At 39.7% G+C, this 24,420-nt stretch overlaps 1 protein-coding gene across 1 annotated transcript in view; it reads right to left on the bottom strand.

Annotated features, from left to right (window-relative positions):
- Positions 1 to 13,756: 13,756 nt before the first annotated feature.
- The window catches only part of nrn1la (neuritin 1-like a), a 50,501-nt gene continuing 39,837 nt past the window's right edge, over positions 13,757 to 24,420 (bottom strand). Inside the window, exon 3 of the mRNA XM_026366149.1 lies at positions 13,757 to 15,208. Coding sequence (XP_026221934.1) covers positions 14,911 to 15,208 — 298 coding nt within the window. The 3' untranslated portion in view covers positions 13,757 to 14,910. The remainder of the gene's footprint in view (positions 15,209 to 24,420) is intronic.

The raw sequence follows: 24,420 nt of genomic DNA, 5'->3' as shown, positions 1-24,420 counted from the left end.
ACACACACATACACATATAAAAAGAAAGCCTCCTGCTTTATTTTTTTAAATAATTTTCTTATAAAAAAAAAACCTTTCTTCCCTTGATGCCCGCACATTCCTGGTCTCCCTCTCCTGTTTTTGTTTCTTTCTTCTCTCCTGCTCTTCCTCTCTGCTGTCCTAACTAGAACCATTCATTAGTATAACCTTCAGTCTGCTGCAGTTCTTTCTTTCCCCCCCGTGTTCACTCCTCCCTTGCATATATCTTCATAATCTGTCCTTCAAGTCCTCGCATCTCTTCTGTCTGTCTTCTATTTCCTCTCCTGGTTTTGCCTTGGTTTCATTTGCTACTACACTCACTCCACCCATCTTCATCCACTCTTTCCTCCTCTGTGTACATTACTACACATTATCATCTGCAATAATGTTTTAAAAGCAAGTAATTTGAGATGAATATTGAGACGAGATAAGTCCTTGTACTTCATGGATTTCTCTTCTCTGTGCCTTCTCTATTCTCTTTTACTTGTGGTGAATGTTGATGTTTCCAAAGAGTGTGTTTAAGTTATGGATGTGTTACTTTAAAGCTTCCTTCTCCCTGCACTGCTGTGCTCTGCTCCGACCAGATCTTCAGAAATAATTGAAATTCTTTGATTGGTTAGAAGGGCGAGCCTCCATCAAGAGAGAGGCTCTGATTTGACAGCACTTTTCCACATCAAGGTGTGTTTTGCATAATTCTAGACATGTGACAAGTGTTACATACTGTATCTTTAAAGTAATAATCCTTTCAAATTCAAATTCAAATGAACTAATCTTAATAGTTCAGTGGTGCATAACTGGGCTCACCCCTGCAGACCTTTGCAGGCTTGAACAAATCTTTAATGGTCTTTGTGATCGTAACAGTGTTACACTGTACAGAGGTTTCTTCTATGCACCAATCTGCAGTGTTACATTCAGCCAATAATTTCTTTGTAATTATTGGATTTGTCATGAACCCTAATAGACCTTTGTGTAATTAAAGAGTTTATTTCCCATCTGGTATCCATCAAGTCTATGAATTACACCACAGTAACCTTGCAACATGATGTAGGCATAATTCGAATTTTAATGGTGAAAATTAATCGGCGACTCCTAAGTGCTTAGGTGTGAGTGAATATGGTATTTTGTCTGGACCAAGAACCTGTCCAGGCTGTACGCAGTTTCACACTCAAATGCATAGTGGGATAGGATCCCCAATGACACTGAGGTCAGAATAAGCAAGTAAGTATTTATTTGAGAGCTCTTTAATTACATTACACTACAAAAGTTTCATCTGAACACTGAGTTTTATTTTCCTGGTGATCCTGAACTCCACTGCAAAAGTAGTTCATGCAGTAAAAAAACAAAAAACAAAGGAGTGCTTTATTAGTTTAAAATAGGTGAATCCTTTAAAATGATGTTATGTTGTGGTGCAATGTTGTTACAGTACAGCTTGCTGCAGTTCGCTGCTGGCTTTCAGTATGTAGGTGTGTCTGACCATCCTCTTACAGCTGTCTTGTATACAGTATGTGAAGAAGAGCTGCTGCTGTGTTGGAAACATTTGCACCTTAAGGTCAAACTGAATAAATAACAAACTTTGACGCATATTTCTACCCACAGTCTGACCACAAATCTCAGAAGAAGCTTTCTCTATAATTAAGGCCGCTGCGGCTGAAGGTTTGCAGCTCATTGCCTGTTGGAAGCCAAAGGAACTGTGGGTTGAAAAATGACCTTTGCAAAAGAATGCTGAGTCCTAACCAATATTAGAACACCTTCACACTATCTGTAAGTGCAGATGTACTTTTTTGACTCTGCAAGTATTTGTGTGTCAGTGTCCTAGACCATTGGAGTGTGTGTTTACGCATGCTTATGCACTTACTGTGTAAACCAGAGGAGCTCTGGGACTTCATCTTCACTCTATAAACTGCTGCTGCTTCTCTGTTTACCGAGGCATCCGGCAGTAATAAAATATTCATCTGCGAAAAACCAACCAAATAACTGGGAGCAACTCCTGCATAACATACATGGCTTTCACCTGAGACGCTCACCAATGCTCTCTCTCACTATGCTGTGGTGATGAAGTGCTGCACGGCGTGACACACTTAGTTACGCTCTTATTTACTCTCTGCAAATAAATATAAATATGGATATCATAGATGTTGCTTCTTACGGTGTCTTAAGCAGCACAAACTTTACTGAGGGCCCTGTCAGTGTGCTGGTTGCTCTATTTGGCTTTGACTGATATGGGGATTGATGATTTATACAGACATTCGTGCCCAAACGTGGATTCTAATGACTTTGTTCATCGCCCCTCTTTTCCTCTAGGTTGCATGCATAACTTCAACAACAGTGTTTATTAAGTCACAGCCTGTACATGACTCTTTTTAAACGTTTCTAATGTTTAAAGGGGTCCTGTTATGCAAAGTCCACTTTTTGGACTTCTGCTTCACTTCAAGACTAAAGCCCCCAGATAAACTGATTCTGATTATTTGTTACCCAACCCTGGGTTGTATTCAAAGTTTGAAGCCATAAGTGATACCACTGCACTATTGCGGAGGATACTGGAGCCAATCCCAGCTGTCAGGGGGTGAAAACTGGGGTACAGCCTGGACGGGTCGCTGTAGATCTCTCTGTGGTCTGTTATGTAGATACCTCATTAGACCGGACTTTAACTATGTCTTTTGATTAGACTGAGGAATCTGTATGATCCAAACAGTAAATCCAATTAGTTTATGTATAAGTTATGTCATAGATTATTTGGTATTATTTGGTTGGCAATATTTACTGTATATGCAGGTGATCTGCTTCTCTGTCTAACTCTACTAAGTTGTTCATATAGTGTTAATTCATACAGTCACAATGATAACAGCTAAAGCACAGCTACAGCTACAGTCACAATCAACAGCACCATCCCAACCATTAACCCAGCTCCTGCCATGTCACAGCTCAATAACACGGTGTTAAGAGCTGGTTAGCTTCGTTAACTAACTGTATACATTTCACTCTGTGGCTACAGCCAGCGGGGGTTTTTCAGAATAGATAGCTATGGACTAGAGATAACGCAAAAGTATAGCGAGAGAAAGCAAAAATTGCAAGGTAATGCAAACATTTTTTAAGGGAACGCAAAAGTAGCTCCAAAAAAAGTCACTGCTATGACCCAAGACACTAGTTGATCTAGTCGTTCTGTTGATCCTGTGGGTGTGGAGCTCAGGCGAGCGAGGCGTCTGAGATACAGGCACTACATTAGCAACGACCCTAATGCATAATGGCACATGGATTCATATGACAAATTGGCTGAAGCCATATGGCATTGCCATCATTGGTCGTATTGATAGATTTAGTCAACAAACAGCACTAAAGTAATAGCAAATTAGATCACATCACATCCATTGAGCAGTTGGGAGGATGCCTGGAGCGACTGTGCACTCACAGAAGGCTGGAAAACAGACATGTTGAAAAGATGATTTCTGTGCTTTCTGAATCACACAGAGTTTTCAAAGAGGCAGAAGTTAGAGAGATAGATCGTAGATCTACCCACAGATAGAGCCATGGTGCCGAGTCTAGAGAAAACAAAGTTCCCCATTTTGGCTCAACATTTTCCAAACTCTCCAGGATGACGAGTATTTCTATCTTCTCTTCTTGGATAAAACTCAAATCCAATTCTGCTTCCCAAACATAGTAGACCACGCAACACAAAGACAAATACTCATAAATGTACAGAATGCTGATGTATGTGATTCTGTTGGTAAGTAATTAACCTCAGTTGTCATATGTGCTGGGAACTTCAACAGTCTTAATATCTTGTTAGGCATTGACTTAAGGTCAGCATACAGACTCATCTGGCCCTCTCTCTCCATTTGTAGTTGTCCAGGACCTCCAAAGGTCTTTAGGTTCATCAGAGGACCTACCTGAGGAGCTTACAAACAGAGGACATGCTTCTGTCAGTTCACTGTACACAGTTACAAATAACACTACCACAAAAGAAGATGCACGTTTCATAGGAAGGTAGAGGCAGTGTTGCCAATGATTTTCCAAGTGTCAAATCATGTCCTAGGGGATTGGACATGAATTACTGCACAAAAAAAAAACACTTCACATCAGACATCTCTTAGGACCCCTGACCCAGCTTCCTCAGTATTATGTGGGATTAATTGCCTCACTGCCAGTGGTCTGGAGAGAGTCTCTAGGTCAGAAAACATGTCACTGAAGCAATTTGCATGATGTACACTTATCATTTTCTGTTTGAGGTGCATGGTCAGGTGTTTCAGGTTGATAAATCAGTGTGTCATTTTGATCAAACTCAGCCTCTGTGTTTGGCCCAAATGTACTTTGGCCCACACATAACTAGGTCATGCAAACTGAGCTGGTCCTGGTTTTGGTCTTCACCTGCGGAACTGGGCTCATGAGACAGGGACTGGTTGGCAGAAACAGTCAATAATCTCATTTTGGCATTCAAAGCTGAAATCATCGTCCTCGCCGTCGGACTCAGTGTCAGAGGCAGCTCCTCCAGACTGTGGCTTGGGCTGAGTGTCAAGGTAAAATAGTTCATATATTGTGCCAATTGAGACATCATCTGGAAAAGACTTATGTCCCATGAGGTCTCAAATGTGAAGTCTGATTCATGACCTTTACTTGAAACATCATCTGGTAAGACTCATGTCACAGTCATTATATTTACTATCGATGTACACACAACATTTCTGGTGCCTACTCCTTGTTTTGCTCCATTGTACATTTGCTTAAGGTCTTGTTTGAAGTTCTTACGAATCTAATCTTTGCTTTAATACTTTTGACGTCTTGGCACATTAGTCAATTTGAAAAAAAGGTAGAATAAATATTACTAACCAAGCAAAAAAAAATCATACTAAAAATAACCTCATCAAATATTCAAAATTGTGAAGTTAAATACTTTTGAAAACACAAAGATTTAAAAACTTTAAGGATATACAATTTGAACTGTATCCCACATGGTGGTGCAGGTGTGAAGTGTGTGTCCCACTGAACCTTAAAGCTCTGTGCTGTGTTCACGTGTGTCACTAATGAAACACCGCGCAGCATTATTCAAATTCAGCCAATTCGCCCTCATCAGTTTAAATATACTGCAAATAAATTATTTCTTAGTCTAGGCATATGCATTTACAGTAATTAAGTAGTTGTGTACTTTAAGAGCCGGAGAACATCAGCATTCTCCAGCCCAAGTGATTATGAAATATTAAATAGAACACACGCAGCATAATGTCAGTGTTACTAGAGTCAGGAATTGGCCTAACCTAAGTAATATGCAAATGTTACTGGGTCCTAAGGATTTAAAAAGGAGTGCTTGATCACTCATATCCATCACTATCCTAATCCAACTTTAGCAAAATAAACTATTCATGTCATATGGCTAAAATGTACCCAGCATTCTGTACTAATTCAATATATTAAAAAGTTATTAGCGGTATATTAAAAAGTAATTAATTACATTATGTTTGCGTGGTGACTATCTAAGCTCCTCCCAGACTCTGGAGCAGAAGAAATCTTTTAGCTAATCACACAGGAATCCACAGAGGAGACTAAAAACTACTTTCAGTTCAGCATATATACAATACGTATTTTATACAATTCAATATTATGGCTTTTGTAAGCTTCCATATATAAGTAGCACATGCTTTTAGGAAGCAACTGTGTTTAAGTACAAAATTACATCAACTTCTTAATGTAAATACTGTAAGATCCAGTTTTAAATACTGATATTTAAACTTCTCCTCACTATAAAAATATCTTAGTTTTAATCCACAATCAAACAGAGGTGATGAATTTCAAATTAATACAAGGGACAGTGTTCCCAGACCTAATTCATCAGCACTACAAAAATAATGTGTATAGTTTTAAAAATATTAAATGTTTTACTGCTGTAGTGACTCTAAACCATATGTATGTTACATATGGTTTAGCGTGCACTTCTTTTATTTGTTGTTTGCAAATAGCAGCAAAAGCAGGAGTCAGGAGGCCTTATTCTCAGTGTAGCACAACATATATTACATCATTCACACAGAGGATATTTCAGGAGGACCCGATGGGAGGACAGTCCCTGTGGTGGTTTCACAGGAACATGAGGAGATGAGGTACTGTTTAAGTATGTAACTATATATATTTTATAAAATGGTCATAATGTTCAAAATGAGTGTTCTTGGAGCTCACTCTAAAGTACTAACCCGCAGGAAACCATCGAACCTAGAGTTTGGGTTTTACACAAAAGTCTGTGTAACATTTTCCTTTTTAGATGATATTATCAGGCACATGCTCGCTTTGTTTCGCCTCCTTGATGATGTCTGAGGCAGAAAAATCTCAGAATTCAACGACAAATTACTTGCAAACACAATCCATCTAAACACATCCTCTCAAGCTGCACCAGACACAACTTAAAGTGACGAATATATCTTATTTATGAGAATAAATCATTAAGTATGGCTGCAACAAAGGAAACCCTGAACTACTACTGAGCTGAAACTCCTGCCAAAATAAAACTCTACTGTTGGACGTGGACTTTTCTGGCCACAGGAAATGAAGAATTACAATTGAGTGAAATGCAATCTGACTCCCACACAGAGGAGCGAGCAGCACGCTGTCTGGAAAAAGCTGCACTCAGCAGTGTAAGACCTTTTCAGCTGCCATCACTTTGCTCTCCTTTGGTATAAAGCATCCCAGGCGAGACTGTTGTGCTGCTTACTGATGACACCTTAAAGGATTTCTGGGTACTGAAGTTCAAAATGTTCAAACACTTATCTCTTGCAACCATTTGTAGAGCAAACATGCTGAGTTGCCCGGTGACGCTTTAATTCTGGAGCGATGAAAGGTCAGAGAGAAAATACAAATCCAATGTTTTAGAGGCATCGTCTTTAATCAGTTCTCCAACGTGTGGTGTAATCACACTTATTTTTTCTTTGTATTCTTTATGCTAAGCTAACTAACTGCTAGCTACAGTCTTACATTTAACAATAATTATAGGATCACTATTGATTTTACATCTGACTCCCAGCAAGAGAGCAAATTGTTGGATTTTCCTGCCAACTGTTGCCTTAATAATGTTTTTTAACAGGTGGATTTTTAGAAAACTACTGAGTAGGAACAATGCAAATTCAGTGTTGTGTCTGACTCAGCTGGGGTCATTATTTAGTTGACAGTTGTGGCTGCAGAGTTGAAATCTGACGAACAATAGTACAAAGTAGGTTGATGTTATAGGAAACGTGTATAGTTAGAAACATGAGTGCATCATATGAGACACATTTTAAACAATCATATTTTGGATAACAACTGAAAGTATCATATTAGTGACACTGCGTGTGCCAACTTCAATAAAGTCGGGGAACATTATGCAACTGTTATTTTCTGCTTATCATTTGCAGTACTGTGCAAAAGTCATTAGATTTGTTGTTTTGGCAACACTATGCTGACACTGTTATGACTCTTTATTATAGTAACGCTAGAAAATATAGGAAATATGTGCACAGTATTAAGAAAAACACAGAAATATAAGAAAACAACAGCTAGTGTAGGTGTAGGCTAAAGTGACAAATATTGAGTGCGACCTCGGGAGAGCTTAAGGACAAAGATGGAAGTGAGTGGAAGACTTGTCTAAATCTGATGAGAAGTGTCTCAGAGTTTCTTCTTGGTGAGACTGGAAGCAGTCCAACAAGGACCTGGCTCAGCATCTGGCAGCTTCATCTGGACACTGATCCTTCCACCGTCTGAAGAAGCTCGATTAGGAATGATCTTTGTGGGAGGAGAGCAGCCAAGAAACCACTGTCTGTGTTTGTAGAAATAAATATCTCCATGACCATCACAGCGTTGCTGAAAAACACATTTGATGGTAACCTTTGGTAGACTTTTGCTAAGGAATGGATGATGCATCAACTCACACTACACATTTAATTGGCCCTATTCTGACAACATGGCTGTGTTAGTCCTGACAAAAGCAGGAAAAGTAGAACAAAAAGGAGAAAACAGTTCCAGCAGCCGTGCGGGACACTGGACCCTGGACCTACTCAAATTCTTTGGAGAAGCCAGAACTCCATCCATTTGTCCGGGAGCAGGTTCCTTGTTTGTTTCGATGATTGATACGATGCTGCTAAATCAGTGCAACTGAGTCTGGCCTAAAATTGGGATGAATCTGTAAATAGGTTGCTCAGTTTGAGATTGGCTGATCAAATCCTTAGTTTTAAAACTTTTTATCTCAATTATTTGGCTATGGTCAACAAAATTTGAGCCACATTCGTGGAAACGTGTAGATGCATTTGCATCCTCTGATGTGCAGCAAACCATTCACCAAAGGTAATGGCTCAGTGGAAGCTGGTGTTACCTCACACAATCACATCATTTATTAAACTCCAGCCTAACTAAATATCTTTCACGCTCTGATGTTAGATCTTTATGAAGTGTATCTAGAATAACCAAGAGTGTCCAATGACACTGCGGCAAAAAATAAGCTCCAGGTTGTAATAAACTCACAGTTAAATTGAGTAGTGGCATCTTGTTTTATATTTAGGCTAAATTCTAAGAATCTTTCTCTTATTTGGAGTTCATACAAATGTAGTATAACGTTTTTTAAATAGCAGAGTCCACAACAAAAAAAAAAAACCTCTACATATCTGTAGCTATTTCTCTCACAAAAACATGTATTTAAGTGAGATTTTAGACCTTGCTTGCTGTGAAAACTTGTAGTGTGCTTGCAAATCTGTCCTTGCTCCCCGGTGTTGACTTGCAGATATTTCTGTTTAAATTAGGGTTCGCTCTTTCAATAGTCGCAGCACCAATGAACTTCCACACTTGGCCTTGCATTCACACTGAAGAGCTCTAGATGGTGAGAGCAAAATGAGAGTAACGTTTGTAGAAAGGACCCAAAATAAACCAGATGCAGCTCGTAAGACCTGCTCACAAACCACTCCAGCTGCTGTTGGGAACACGCAACCTTTACAAAGGTTTCAATGGCCATGAGAATGAGTACAGCACATAATATATTTTTATTCTCTGTTGAACTATAGCTACCGTGTTTATGAGATAAAATAATTAGATGCATTTTTCAGCAATGTAAACGACCTTGTTTTCACCCCAAGCACACTTAATAGCCAGAAGCATTCATTTGAATATTAAAGAACGATCTGAACAGAGTCAAATAGTCAGTCAGCACCGATTTAATGATTTTCTATAAAGGTAGCAAAACCTATATGACATGGATGGATATAAGGCCCGGTGGATAGATACAGTAAAACACCTGCAGAAAATCAGAAGGAACATGGAAAGGGAGGAGGAGGAAAAAGAGAGACACATGTAGGCATAACTGAAGACAGCCACAAGGACAAATACAGACACGAAAAAACCCTCTTTGAAAAGAGGAAATGCTGTGTCGGCATCATTTCAAAAGACTCTCGGCTGTACAGGGCGGAGCTGGTCATTACGTCCGCAGACCAAACGCAGCCATGGGATCTGCGCGCGCACAGAGCTTCTGTCGTGTAGCTTCTTGTTGTCGCTGCCGGAAAAGTCCATCCATTCCATGATGTGTGTGTTTCGCTGTCTCCCAACTTCACATAGTCGTGTGATGGAGGTGCTGGGTTAACATGTGTCACAGGATCACATGGCTTTAGTCCTGCCATATTCTAGCGTGCTTCACACACATCAGAAGACAAATAAAGCTCTGCATGCTATTTGTACCAACATACAAGGTTAGGGAGCAGGACTCTGTTTGGAAAGCTCTGGAAAAGAGCAGTTTATTCACTAACAATGAAATGCACATGATGTGCGGATAAATGGTTGATTCAGCAAGCTCATTTACATCACAGTGAGATATCTTGTCTATCAGTCCCCCACGCGCACTTACACACAACCTTGAACACAGCATCACCATCTGCGATACAAAGACGACAAAATAGTGAGAAGAGGACACGCGATTGAGTTAAACATCACCATAGACTTTATCTGGAGCTTCTTTAGCTTTTTACAATTGGCTGTTCATTTGACTAAATGACAGGATTTTTAACTTCCTGTAAGACTAGAGACATTTTAAACAGCACAGTTACATGTTTTCTGCTATGACCTCTCCATATTGTTCCCAATCCCATAATACCATGCGTGATTTTCACCTTTTGCTGGACTGGTGTCGCCCATTCATCACTATACACACATTAATGCTGCCTGACCCACGCGATGCTGCCATGTTGGAGCAGGGAATCCGCGCCTGTGTGCCTATGTGAGTGTGGAGGCAGGGGTTTAAAAGTATGTTTATATCTGCTACCTGAACTGGTCAGCAGAGAGTCCTGCTCCAGTAAGACGGCGCAACAGATGCATTTCACAAGCCCCCGATGCAGCACCTATACATCTACCATACTTCACATACATAGTATAATGGGGCTATAGGAGTAATGTGGATGAGGTGTAAAGCACAAATAATACAAAACATTAAAGCTTTAAAAGTAGCACTTGCAGGGTATATGACAATGTCTATATACATGTAAAATACGGATATATACATTAATATTCATAGAACTGAAATTATTCACACTATACACAGTGATGTGATCAAAGTCATTGTCAGCCTGTGCACTTCTTCTAATAAAAAATGATTTGTAAGACTTTCCATATTTAGAAATGGCTGTTTTAGTTTATTTGAATGGTGTGTGTGTGTGTGCATGTGTGTTTAATGAGGGAAGGAGGCATTCAGGATCATTTGAATACTTAACTCTTCCTCTTTATTTGCAATAAATGTAAGATAAAAAGAGAAAAGCTGAATTATTTCCTATCAGCCACCTCCTCAATCTTCCCAATTACTAACACACCGTAGGTCAGACCATACTTATCTTCTACATTCATAAGTGTTCAGTGTCTAGTCATTTCTATTTAGTCTTATCAATAATTAAAACTGGGAAGTCTCAGGTTTGAGTTTTGAGGCTGAAAACACACAGAAGCACAAATTTGGTGGAGGTGAGTGTATGGATCCAGTGCTCGGGTGAGAGCTGGTCTGTCTCTGCTCGTTCAGTGTTACACACTTCTACCGCGACTCCCCCAGCCTCACTCATGTAAGTTACCCATTAAGCAACAAAGCCCAGGTGAGTCGCAGATAGAAAGACACACCTGTACCGTAACACACAGGAAGTCCGTTTTAAAGGAATAGTTCAACTATTTTGAGAATACTAAACTACAAATGCAACTGTATTTCTGTATACAATGTATTTTTTAGAATTAATATGTTATTACATTTACTAATGGAAGCTATGTCAGCCCAGTCTTTCTCTAACTTTAGTTGTTAACTGAACCGTTTTAACCGAGTTTAATAATGTTGTCAACTAGGTCAGTCAAAGTGAATGCTGCACTGCAAAATCAAACATATTTGGAAAGAAAACTGGTTGTTGTAGATCTATCTATCTATCTATCTATCTATCTATCTATCTATCTATCTATCTATCTATATATATATATATATATATATATATATATATATATATATATATATATATATATATATATATATATATATATATATATATATATATATATATAATAATATATAATATAATAATATATATAATTTTTCTTTTGCAGAAAAAAAAGTGACGTGAAGTTTTACTGATCTATTCAGTATCAACATATTTGTAACTTGTCTTTACTCTTATTGTCAACATTTCCTTATTTACGTTTCCTTCAAAAACCTATTTCTGATTGCAGCTGCACAGAAATGCCGGAGTTGTCTGTTTAAAGGTGGTGTGATGTTAGAAAAATTATGCAAACAAACATATTCAACATATAGATTCCCAATCAGTTGCTTTGTTTCCAAATAGTGAAAATATTCATATGCAAGATATTATGAATTGTATAAATGTTTTCTATCCCACCGGTGTGCACACATCCTCGAGTGTAAACAGGAAACCCGTCAATACAAATAATAGCATTATGTAGCACGTCTCCACAGCCGTTTGTTCACAGTAATAACACCAAATATGTACTCCACCACTAATGTGACAATGATGTATTGGTGTTTAAGAATGTTTCTTATTTTCCTGCAGTCGTTTCTGACCAATTTAACCTATTTGTCAGCGCGCCGAGCTGTTTCCAGAGGTAAAGAGATGTACAGTCTCTAATGCAGTGCTGGAAAATAACCCCCTGCTCTGCTCTGGTCAATAACATTGCATTTACACCAGAGCGTTATTGAAAACCAGTGTGAAATCACATTTGTCCTCCTACCCTACACAAAACATATCTACTCATAAAAAGGGATTTTGGTTTTCTGTGTGTTTTCGAACACAACACCTCTGAGCAAAACAAACTTTCAAATCTAATCTAAACAAGTTATGTTTCCATAAAAGTACGCTGTTTTTGAGGCTATGATGACTGAAGTCACTGTAGGATTTCTCCAAATATCCAGTCTGATTTTCCTACTGTACATAGGATTCACTCAGATTTAGCCTCCAGTGACAGCGTCTTATCTGAGCTCCATGGAGGTGGTTTTCAAACTGCTGCACCTCGGTGAATCAGCCATTAAGGCCTCTAATTGCTGTTTCTGTCAGTTTAATTAAAGTTCAGAACTACAGCAGCCGTTTTTAAACCATCCAAGCATATCTCCGGGTGGAGTCCCTTATGTAAAAAAAAAAAATGCTGTGGGCTGATTGCAGAGTTGTTGTTTTTTTTCCATTTTGAAAGCTTACACTCTTTATTTCTGCTTCAGCCTTGCACTTAGATTTACCTCGTAATGTTTTCTTGGTGAGTCCCACAGCTACTGAGTTTATTCTCAACGTTCAATTGACTTAAAGCCAGGTTTGATTAGTCAAAGGTTTATTTCAATGTGAAAAGTCTTTTGACAGTGGTGGTCCCAAACCATATAACATAAAACAAAACTGATAAAAATGCCACTACTGTATATATCTGTCTTTAAATCTGCTGTTGGTTGTTGAACAAACTTGCTACTGGCAAGGCAGAGGTGAAAACTCTCGCTCTCTTTGGATCTCTTTGTCTAATCCATTTTTATTTATTTCCATCCCTTTAAAAAAGCTAAAGTTGGTGCACTGTTGCAGCCTTTGAGGATTTTGTTTTGTGCTTCTTCACATTCTAGTGGAACTCTTTAAAGTCGGCCCAGCTTTGATTTATTTGTTGTGAAGTGAGAACAGTAAACCTACAACCTTAAGCCCCCCCTGTGTAAAGCACACACGCTGCTAGACAGGTGGATTCAATCTTCAACTAAGCAGAACGGTGTTTGTTTTCCAGGTGTACTCTTCTCACTCGCTCTCTGTCTGTCTCTAATCTGATAGTATTTCTGATCCTGGGCCAGACAGAAACAACTGTTACCAGCAGCCACTTAGAATAACAAGCAGCTTCAGCGGGGCCAAACTACGGCTCCCGGAGCCTGAAATACACTTGGCATGCATGAGGACTGCAACCCTGACTGGAGAACATATTGGTCCCATACTGTAGGGCTACGGTGCAGGATGCCAAGGAGGAACCCCCGAGGATTCCTCAGCAAACACCAAATAAAATTCAACCCTAGCACACTCTGACTTTACCTTCATTTTAGTTCAGCATTCATACAACTGAACTACTAACTAGAACTACCCTACATCTCTCTCTATATAGATGTGCAGCTATGAAAATGTTCCTTTATCATCTTAAATGTATTTTTATTTGTTTGTTTTTCATTCTATATGATCCTATGGGATGCTCAGTATGAGCAAAAGTAGGAGCCATTATTTGATGACTTGGATATTTCACATTCCCTTAGACGGTGTTGTTTCTCAAAGAAGAGCTATTGTCTGATCTAGATTTCCACCCCATCCAATAAAAGCGTTACTGCATCCCAGAGCATTTTCAGACAAATTTGTATTCCCCAAACCAATTTACACTGCAGCACAAGTCTTAGCTAACACTTTGTACATTTAGGCAAACAGTGCGGAGCGCCTACCAGTTCCTTCTGGAGGTGACAGGAGTCCTACTCACTTTCAACTCAGTTTGCAGTTGATTCGCGTTTCATGTTTGTTTTTGCCAGCTGAACTTCAAATCTCTGCTAATGCAGTAGAATCCAACTCATCAAATGAACCATTATGGACACACTAGTATAGCAGTCAAAGGAAGTCTGAGAGATCAGATCTGTGTGGCTCAATGACTGTAACTGTAACTTTTCTCAAACTAATACATGGAACAACCTGAAAGCTGCACTTACTTTGCTGTCCCCTCTTCCACAGTGGTTTAATGGTGCTCGACTGGAGAATTACAGTTACCAGGATCTGACTATTAAAAATCAATAAACAGCTGTGTATGGATACTCACAATTAGTTTTTCTCTCTAAACTCTGAAGTTGGGTGGAAACTTGGCAGGAGCTGGTGTCAGAAATTTGAATTTTGCCATTGGCAGAAAGAAAAGCAAAAAAGAAAGCAGAAATTAGTTATCTTAGACTGATCGCAGCACTCCACATCTACTGAATCATACTGCGAGGTAGCAAGATGTGTTAGCTGGAACTACTCGTGTCATTCTGACCACATTATCACTTCATTTATTAACTATATTATTATTACATCTCTCCTATCATACTCATTAAGACAGACTCGCCCCAGAACCGTCACACACAAGCTTTAACTAACTATATATAATGTGGCAGGACATACAGACGGATGACATGAGGCTGCTGTTGTACAGTGTTTGTCTATCTCTGTGTGAGTAATTTGTGTTTCCAACAGAGACATAAATTAAAAGGCAGAGAATATGCATGAAACGACACAGGCAGTTTATAGATACATTATCAAAAAGACTGTTGGGCCTCTGAACATGCAGTTAGAAGTATTCAACCTCTCGCAGAGCAGAGGAAAAAAAAAAACAGTGGAAAGTCTATGGACGGACTAGTGGAAGTAAGAATACACAAAGTTTACATCTATTCTCACTAGTCTCGTTTCTTTTTGGTAGTTATATCCAAAACAACAGCAGCAGCAGATGAGACAGTAGAATGAGGAAGTGGAGCCAGGCTGACTGACGGGCGGCGCGGCCTCTTAGAGACTCCTGGTTGAGCTCTTCCTGGTTGGGCGAACCATGCGGGGAGATCGATGCCACTGGGTGGTTGTTGCGGTTGGAGCACATGTCGTAGAGGTTTCCAGAGAACTGCATCTTCTTGGACTCCTGGCGGAGAGACTCCCAGACAGCCGCTGCTTCCTCTGGACAGCCAGCCATCGCCACGTTTGCACAATCATGGAACTCATCCCATGACCTGAGGAAGTGACAGAAGAAGGAAAGAGATGGACATGGAGCAACATGAAGATACCCTCGATCTGTTTCCTACTAAGCAACGAAGAGCCATAAGCATTAGTCAAATGTAAGAAATGAAAATGTTTTTATGACATCTCAATCCAGAAGACTAACCAAGTTATAATAGGTCTGGTTTTTGAAGTCTCTTTTAGACTGTTACAGGGGCAGAATGGCTTTAGGAAGGTCTAATGGCAGTGTTGAATGTCATTTGGCTTTTATCCAAAGCGAAGCAAAGCGAGGTACAAGGCAAAACATCTAGGTCAAAGAGAAAAACATTAAAGTAATGTGCTCAAGTAAAGTGTTGATTGTTCACTTCATCACTTTAGTCTTAGTATGTCATGTAATCATGGTCCCCAGAGACTAAATCCTAATGTGGAGAGTTGTTGTTGATGCCAGCAGTGCAGTTCATATTTGCTTTTAAAATGTTTTAACTAAGGCTCACTTCTAACCAACGACAGAATTTAAACAATTTCTCCTTGATTAGTTCTCTTTTCTTATGTATTATATATAACAATTGTTATAAGTTATGACTTTATTATGACTATTACCTAAGGGTTTAACACAGGCCGGCTAGCACCATATTGATAGTTTGCCGGGCTTTTAGCAGTAGCTCTGGTATTACTTTAGTTTAAAGAACAGCACTCTGAGTACTGTCCTTGGATCTGTGGTGAAATGCCTTTTTAACACTTGTTATATGACCGCCCCTGTGACCTCTTAAATTTGTACAAGTAGAGGAAACCGCAACTGTTTTTAATGACTAAATCATAGTCACATGAAATATTAGATTCTGTGTATTCAGATATTTATTTCTGAATTTTAGTTTGGAGAGAAATATCTGGACGCATTTAATACCAAAAGGCCTGGAAGAAGGTGAACAACCTTGGTGACTGAGAGAATAATTCTTTTCCATGGTGAAGAAACCCCCTTCATAACATTTAAGATCAAGGACACTGTCCAGGAGGCGCAGTACTTCTAAAACAACGCTCGCAGATGAAACAATGTTTAACTCGTGCCACAATGATGAGAAGCAAACAGTTTGGAGAAGAACAGTTTGGAGAAGGGGAGGAACTGAGCTGAAGCATGCCACCTCATCTGGAGGTGTTGTTGGAGGTAGTGTTATGACACAGGCGAGTGTGGCTGCCAACAAACCTGGCATTTCTCTTCCAGGAGGCAAAACAAAAAGCCCCAAAGCAAGCAGGAAGTGAAGCCAGTTGCAGTAAAGACCTGGCAGAACATGACCAGGGAAGAAACCCAGTATTATACTATATCATGTCATGTTGTGTCCCACCCCTTAGGTGATTTTACCCTTTTAGTCTATATACATTCGTACTTAAGTATAATATCCAGTGTGGGAGTGTCCACTCAACGATTACTGAAAGAAGCATTCACAGGGAAACTTAAGTTCTTCTTTTGATTAAATTCATCTATATTTCTTTGCTCCCTGGATCCTTTTGGTAGCTGCCAAGAGGCCATCTGATGAGCGTCACCACTCTCAGAGCAAAGGTCAGCCTGGGGGTCCGAATGAAACGTGCAGAAACTATCACTGTTAGTCCAGAGAATAGAAAGGCTGTCATGGACATGGGCGTTTGCTGAATCACTGCTGGTTTATATTGATCAGAAGCAAGAGAAACAATAAGAAAGAGTGTTGAACGGAGAGTTGAAGAGCGGGCAAATGTGGGGAGACAGAATAAATGAACTCACATATCCTTTTTCAGTGAAACAGCATTAAACTTTATTCTAATAACCTTCAAGCTCCACATCCAAAGTTGAGTCTATCGGATATAATTGGCTGCTAATTCTTCCTCTCATCATGAATGTGTTAGCTAAATTGTCTCTGAGGAAATACTGGCTGAGTGTTAACTAGACGACCAGGGAGGGAGGGCTAGTGGAGAAAGCAGAATGAGATGGCTCTGTTCAAAATCTCCCTGACTAAACACTCACGCTAACGACTCGAAGCGACACAAAAAAAACCCCTCCCATGTCAGGAATAGACCAGCCAGTGACACGCTGGAAGAACACACACACACACACACACACACACACACACACACACACACACACACTGCATACTAAGGTTTTGTCTGAACTTTACAGAAACAGTCTGGCATTTTGGGAGATGCTGGTTATATAAGTTGTGGTCAGAGATCAATATCTTTTTAATCTTTATACTTTCAAAACAGGTTGGTCTACGAAGTCTTTAGGCCAATTAGCACAATCAGTGGCAGCTTTGGGGAATCGAGCTCAAAAGTAAAAAAAAGAAAACAGAACTGGATCCATCAAGCCAAAACCTCTACTTTAGTTTTTTCATCAGCAACATATCTTCTACACTGGATTGAGCAGTTTTTCGCCTTCTGGGGGAGACAACACTAATAAACACAGATCTTATAATAAAAGGTTTATGTAACAAATTAAGAACTCAAGACATTAGCTCTAAAAAGCTAAACTACCAAGAAAGACAAATGTAACATAAATGCTGCCATTAATTCCTGTTTCCTAAAGACCTGATAAAAATACTGCCTTCACTAGGTTATTATCCTCCTCTTTCCTTCCTAATGCCTAAGGCCTGCTGCTTCTGTGAGACTTATAGCAATGACAATGTGCAGCAGTGCACGGAAAGCGGAAACACCGACGCCTGCCATGCCATTTGACCCCTTTTAGTCATGCTGTCGCCATCTGCTGAACTGGATAATTGGAGCTTGCAATAGCTAATATTGTGGTAATTGCTATATGTTGTGTGTCCTCAGGGTAGATTTAACCAGGATGAAATTAGAGCTCAGTACAACCTGTCCCCATTAGACCTGATTTAATCCATAGATAGGTTTAGGTTTTCAATGAAAATGTTACAACTGATAAATCTCATTATCAAGTAATTGTTACGTTTTCAATAATCAGTCATTTGTGATCTGTGATAGACTGGTGATCTGACCCGCCCGCCTTTCAACCATTGACAGCTCTCTCTCTCTCTGTCCTACAGTTAATGTGCACAACCACAAGTTAAGTTAAGCGTTTATTTTAGTGCAATACACAAAATCAAGTCTTTAATCACCATTTGATGTATCATACTAAAGAGAAGCAATACAAGACACCGAGATGTAATGAACAGAGCAGCTCATCAGTGTTGATTTATCACTGTACACTGTGAAGGATTGATCACCACACTCTAATTCAGACTAATAAGATAAATCATGATGGGATGCTGTGCTGTCTTTTGTTGCACTCCTGTGTTGTGATCCCCCTGAGGTCTTACAGTTTTACTAATCTTGCAAAATATATACATGTAGCTGTAGTTCTCACCTAAAAGCACAGTAGAAATCCCCCTACAGAAATACAAAGTGACAGGATTTTCTCATTTGGGAGACTCTCATCTGTGCTGGATGTCAGTTTGAGGACATATGCTTCTGATCATAATTACTAAAAAGCAACTCACACACGCACAAACATATTTTCTGTCTTCCTGTAGCACACATCTGCCTTCTTTGCTGTCATGCACAAATATTACTTAAATCCCATCTTTAGTCAATTAATTTTCTCTCTTTTCATGCTCCCTCACACATACGCAGCTTCATAAAAAATAAAATATAAAACACCATCACTACTGCAGGCCTGGCCTCCCTTGATGACTCTGTGTGTGTGTGTGTGTGTGCAGTATGTGTGCTTGGCCTGTGTCCAGGGCCTAAACACTCCAGTGGCCCACCTCTGACAGAGCAGCTGCTGGAGGAGGACGGCTGCTTACCTGCTGCCGTGGGAGGAGCAGATGATGGAGAGGGGTGTGTGGGGGTGGTGGCAGCATCTGGCTACTGAGGAAAAAGGAAAAAGTGTGTGCATGCACAAGATGACAAAGTAAGAGAAAGTGATGTGCAGTGGTGCAGAGTTTTTCACCGGTATTGGTTTGTGTGTGTGCATGTGTGTGTGTGTGTGTGTGTGTGTGGGCGTAGGTGTGCAGGTCTCTGCTTAAGTCACAGGTGGTGCAGAGACAGCAGAAACACAGTGAGGACACTGACAGACAACCAGCTGCTTTCACAATAATAAAACCTCCTGAGAGTATATGTGTTCTGCTGCTAACATGCTGCTGCTGATATGTGGAAACCTCCAAACCCCAGTTCTGAGCTTAGTTTCTGACTGGAAGTGGAAATTCAGCAGTGTCGTCATCTGAGAGAGAAACAAGAGAGCCTGGAGAACGTGAGGAACAGAAAGTGTACGGTACAGTGTGTTCACCTGCAGTGATACAGTCTGAATACTGTGGATGGGAGTCCATTTGAGAACACGGTTTCTAAACTGAAGGGTCAGGATCCCAGGTGGAGTCAGTTAAACAGTGATCACACAGTGCTGATGTGGTGCTACCACCCTGGTATTATGTTACGCTGTCCCAGTGATGTACTGTCAGTGCAATATGAGGCTTCATTGTTTACAACTATAGAGGCACAGACGATGTTTTATTCTTGTATTCTGACCTGCAATATGGCCGACAACACTAGGTGCTATCATCACACAGTTCACATACATCAAAGTTAATGTCGTGCCCCAGTTTATTAGAGCCATGCAGCCATGCAATCTTATAGTCTGTATTTACCTTGATGAGCAAAACCGACCCAAATCACAATGATTTCTCCAACGTACTCTACCGTAGAGATGACCTTTTCATTTAGGTATGCAGTGTCATTTTCACATCATGCTGCATGGAATCATCTTAGCTGGGCGTCCGCAGAGAGGACCACAGTGCCAAATACTGCAAAACTGGAGACTGATGAATGGATAAAGTCTTTACTTTGTAAACCTTTTCAGCCTTAATTCAAACGACCTAATCTTTAGTCTTGTTTATTGATTGAATGGATTTCAGGTTTGTTAACTCCTGATTGTTTGAGAAATACCATGATGAAGAAAATTGATCCATTTGTGTGTTATTAGGTAAAATAGATTGGTGTTTCACATTAGTTCATAATAGTAACTTAAATTAAGGATCTGAGCGTATTTTCGTTCACAAACAGGCATTAAATTCCAATTGACTCAGTTTTTCTTGCCACAAATTATAGTCCCCTTGACAGCAGCTTAGTTTGGGTCTAATAGCAGCAGATATTTAAGCCTCCTCTCCTCTAAAGAGCTTGGACTATATGAGAGGACACACAAAGTGGCAGAAAACCACAGTTACACTTAGACTCAATCTGAGGAGGGAAGTACAGAGCATTAAAGCAGCATATTGATGACACCACGACACAAAATCTGCTCAATGCTCAGGAGCAAGAGCTCCCTTTTAAAAAGATAGATTTATAAAAGTAGTATAAGTAAGTATTTTCTGGTCTTAATAAAGAATTATAAAAAATAAAACGATACCAAATTATTCAGTTTTTACATTGTAATTCATTTTCCAACGTATCATTTATGTTCTTTGAAATGTTTCAGACCTACATGATATTAGGGAGGTGGTTTTAATGCTAATGATAATGTATATGCTTGAACTTTCTGCAAAGGTGACATTTTAAAATGTAAGGACTTCATTCCATCTGTACGTATCAACAAATGATGAAATTGTTTTAACTGGCTGGTCATTCTTTACATTAACGTCAACAACAAAGATTTTATTTTTATTTTACTTCTACAGAAGTGTCACATAGCCTAAACATTCAAGAAATAACTTTCTCTATCATATTTAATATCGGAGCTGGAAATAAGACAACATTAATGTGAAAATCTTGTCTGAAAAATCTTGTTTTTCTTCATATCCTGCAAAACCGTTCAGAAAGCATCGTGACTGTTCTGTCCAAGGTTGATGTACTAACAGGTAAAAAAAAAAAAAAAAAAAACGATCCCCACCACAGCCTCTCAGCTCCAGCGGCTTCGTGAATTGAAAAGAAGCAAAGAAATGAAAAAGGATTCAGCTATTCTTGGGCAAGAGTTGACAAAGCTTTTTTATTAAAACCAACACACACACGCACACACACACACACACACACACACACACACACACACACACACACACACAGCTGCAGTGGCCTTCATCAGGGTTACCTGGCTGACATGCTTCAAGAAGGCTTCCTTTGCCTTGCTGCAGAGAAAGAAATAAAACGATCTTCCACTTGAACAAGACTTGATCTATATTTTGCAAGGTTTAGGACGGCTGTACTCTGTAAACTGTTTTCTATGCTATCCACTTCATATGGTGCAGAGAGGCTTTTACAGGTATTTGATCATATGTTTATATGTGATGGCTCTGTTGTTGAAAGTGATGTAAAAATCTTCCTCCCTCCCTTAAATAATTTCTATATAAATCTACATGCAAACCAGTGACAGGTACTGAACTTGGGGGAATATTCGCATCTTTGTTTGGCTGCTTAAATCCTAACAGCTGCATCCTAAATGAGCCGCAGAGCTGAAAGTGACTTTAAACTGTGGCGGGAATAGGGAGAGAAAAACCTGCAATGAAAGCATGAATGGCCTTATCTAAATCTGTAGAGGATAAAAATATAAAGGCAAACAGAAAGGCTGCTCTGAAAGAAGACAGAATGAAAGAAATCTCAACCTTGTGAGGGAGAGTTTCCTGATAACACCCGTTTTAGCAATCGGTAGACTTCGGCTTTTGTTTGTGCAACTGTAACCAAGGAAACAAATGGGAACGCTGAATGAGGAGTTTTCTACTTAGCTATGACTAAATAATTTCTCATTCCAGTGAGACCTTTACTTCAAACTGTAACATTTGGCATCTCTTTGTATCACTTTTTTTTTTAACAGATTGCACAGTTTGTGTCTTGTGAGGTAATTGATTTTATTCTGTGACATGCCTCTGATGACAGACTTGCATAAATCTTTAATCCCTCGGTGACGATTTATCTTTGATACTACTGAGCGCACGCTCCATGTTTAATCAAATCACTTTTGTAATGAGAAGATCTCAGCGATCTGCCCTCTGATTGGTGGATTCCCCGCTGATGACTAATTGCATCATGTCTGATTTTGACCTAACTAAGGTCTACACACCAGACTTCATCATTAAACTTCTGTCAGCCGCCTCATTTAGTCAAAAATGCATGACTGAACCTATAAAATATGCACCGGGTGTAAGTTTGCTCAAAGACACATAAAAGATCTCGCTCTCTCTCTCTCTCTTACACACACAAACACACACACAACAACCCAAAATCCGACCCGATGCTACCTTCGTGTCATTTTGGTTCACAATGCCATGAATCACAGTTATCATAATGGCTGCAAACTGTGCAGGGTGGGATCCACAGCGGTGGAGGTGACTACTTTGTGGTCTGTTCAGAGGTTATATAATCTCTGGAACATATGTCTACATTGTTATATAATAATTATTATTTTGTAATTTGTGACATTTTATTTGAATTAATCTAATGGTTTTTGAAAATCTTAGTGACCAAAACTGATTACATGTCTGACATAGAAACCCATTCAAGCACTAGAATTTGCACTCCTTCTTTAATAAGCTCATTGACCCTCATTCACACTAACTGGTTGCTTTTTCCCCAGGTCAGACTCATATTTAATTCCACGTGTGATGTTGTTTGTGTGGTACCTGATGAAGGTCTGAGCACTGACACACATGTTTAATAAAGTAGGATATTTGTTTGTGATATCTATACTGGTTTTGTATGGAATTGTGTGACTGTGTGAGACATTTAAAACCATCTGTGATAAACAGTCCTACTGGTAATGGATTGTAACCTATGGGGTTGGAACGTCTTTTCCAGTATATGCTCCGCTGCCTACCCTACAGCTACACATGAACGTCTATAAAAAGGTTTTGTACCTGCTGCAAAGCTTCTTCTAAAAGGCAGGTGAGTAAACAGTGCACGTTGAGGATCCACAGCAGGAAACACACCAAGGCATTCTGCACGAAATGTGCATACACAGGAATAGAGATTATGATGGCTTGTGGCTCTTATTTAAAATTTGACAAAGTGATTTAACCATTAATAAACGTTTTGATAACCTTTAAGCTCAGTATAAGTATTTTTGATGTGAACATCCTCTGTTTATTTTTAAACTGCTGCAAAATGTTACTGCCTAATTCTATTGTGCCTAATTCATCAGTATCTTTAGCCCTAAATATTTCCTTTTCACCTTACCTCCACTGGATCCACAGTGAATGATTGCAACAGCATAATGCCTATTGTGAATATGAGGAATAAAAGCAGCGCTGCACTCCTGGGAGAAATCTGACAATGGAGCAGCCTTGGCCTAGATGCAAATCATAGCCTCCTATTCAGACTACACTGTGGAGCGCGTGCACGTGCATGTGCATGCGTGTGAGTGAGCGCGCTTGCTGATCTTAAGAGGGGAGCGTTACGCTACCTCCTCATTAGGTGGCTCTGATAGAAGTGCTAAAAACCATGTTCCTGAGTGGAGAGATGGAGGGAGGTAAAAGAGTGGGACAAAGAGGAGGGAGGTGGAGAGAGGAGTGGAGGGATGGAGAGAGGGAACAAAAAACGAAAGAGAAAAGAAGTGAGGCGAGGATACAGAAAGTGTGAGTGTAGATTAGTGGGGGAGTGTGTATGTGGAGTTCGGTTGTGTGTGTGTGTGTGTGAGTGTGAGTGAACTCTTATGTCCCTGCGTTCGGCAACACTCACACTAAGGTGGCTGCATTGCAGGATTAGTAGTTTAATTGGTACCTCAAGGAATAGAAGAGACTTAACAACTGTGGAGTGGTACCATGGGTGGGCTGCAGGGCCATGGTGACACATACACATGTAGTGTATACATACACATCCATGCTTGTCTTCCTGTAATTGCGAGGACAATTACTGATTTCATGCATTCCTCCCCTGACCTAAACCTAATTTTTACCTTAACTCTAAAACAAATTCATAACCCTCGAACACTCTTTGAAGTAGTGAGGGCTGATCAAAATGTCCTCACAGCCATGGTATCTAACTAACTACCATTTTAAGAAAGGGAACATGGCGGCTATGAATGCAGGAACAGGAGTCTACAGGTATCGCAGTGGCCCTGTGTGATGCCAACATTACTTGATCAGACGGTTGAATAACTTACAGATCTGATGTCATAAGACATCATCCAGGGTTATATTGTTAGAGGAGCTGTCTCCACCTGTTTCTGTAAGTTACTGGAGATGTTGTACTGTTCTGTTGACTATTACAATATCATGTGCAAATCTATATTTTTCAAACCAATACAAGGACTACTTTACTACTTGTACTA

Source organism: Anabas testudineus, chromosome 6, assembly GCF_900324465.2.
Source record: "Anabas testudineus chromosome 6, fAnaTes1.2, whole genome shotgun sequence".
NCBI classification, from domain to species: domain Eukaryota; kingdom Metazoa; phylum Chordata; class Actinopteri; order Anabantiformes; family Anabantidae; genus Anabas; species Anabas testudineus.
Note: the sequence above shows the minus strand (reverse complement) of the source record. Positions and strands in the feature narration are given on the sequence as shown.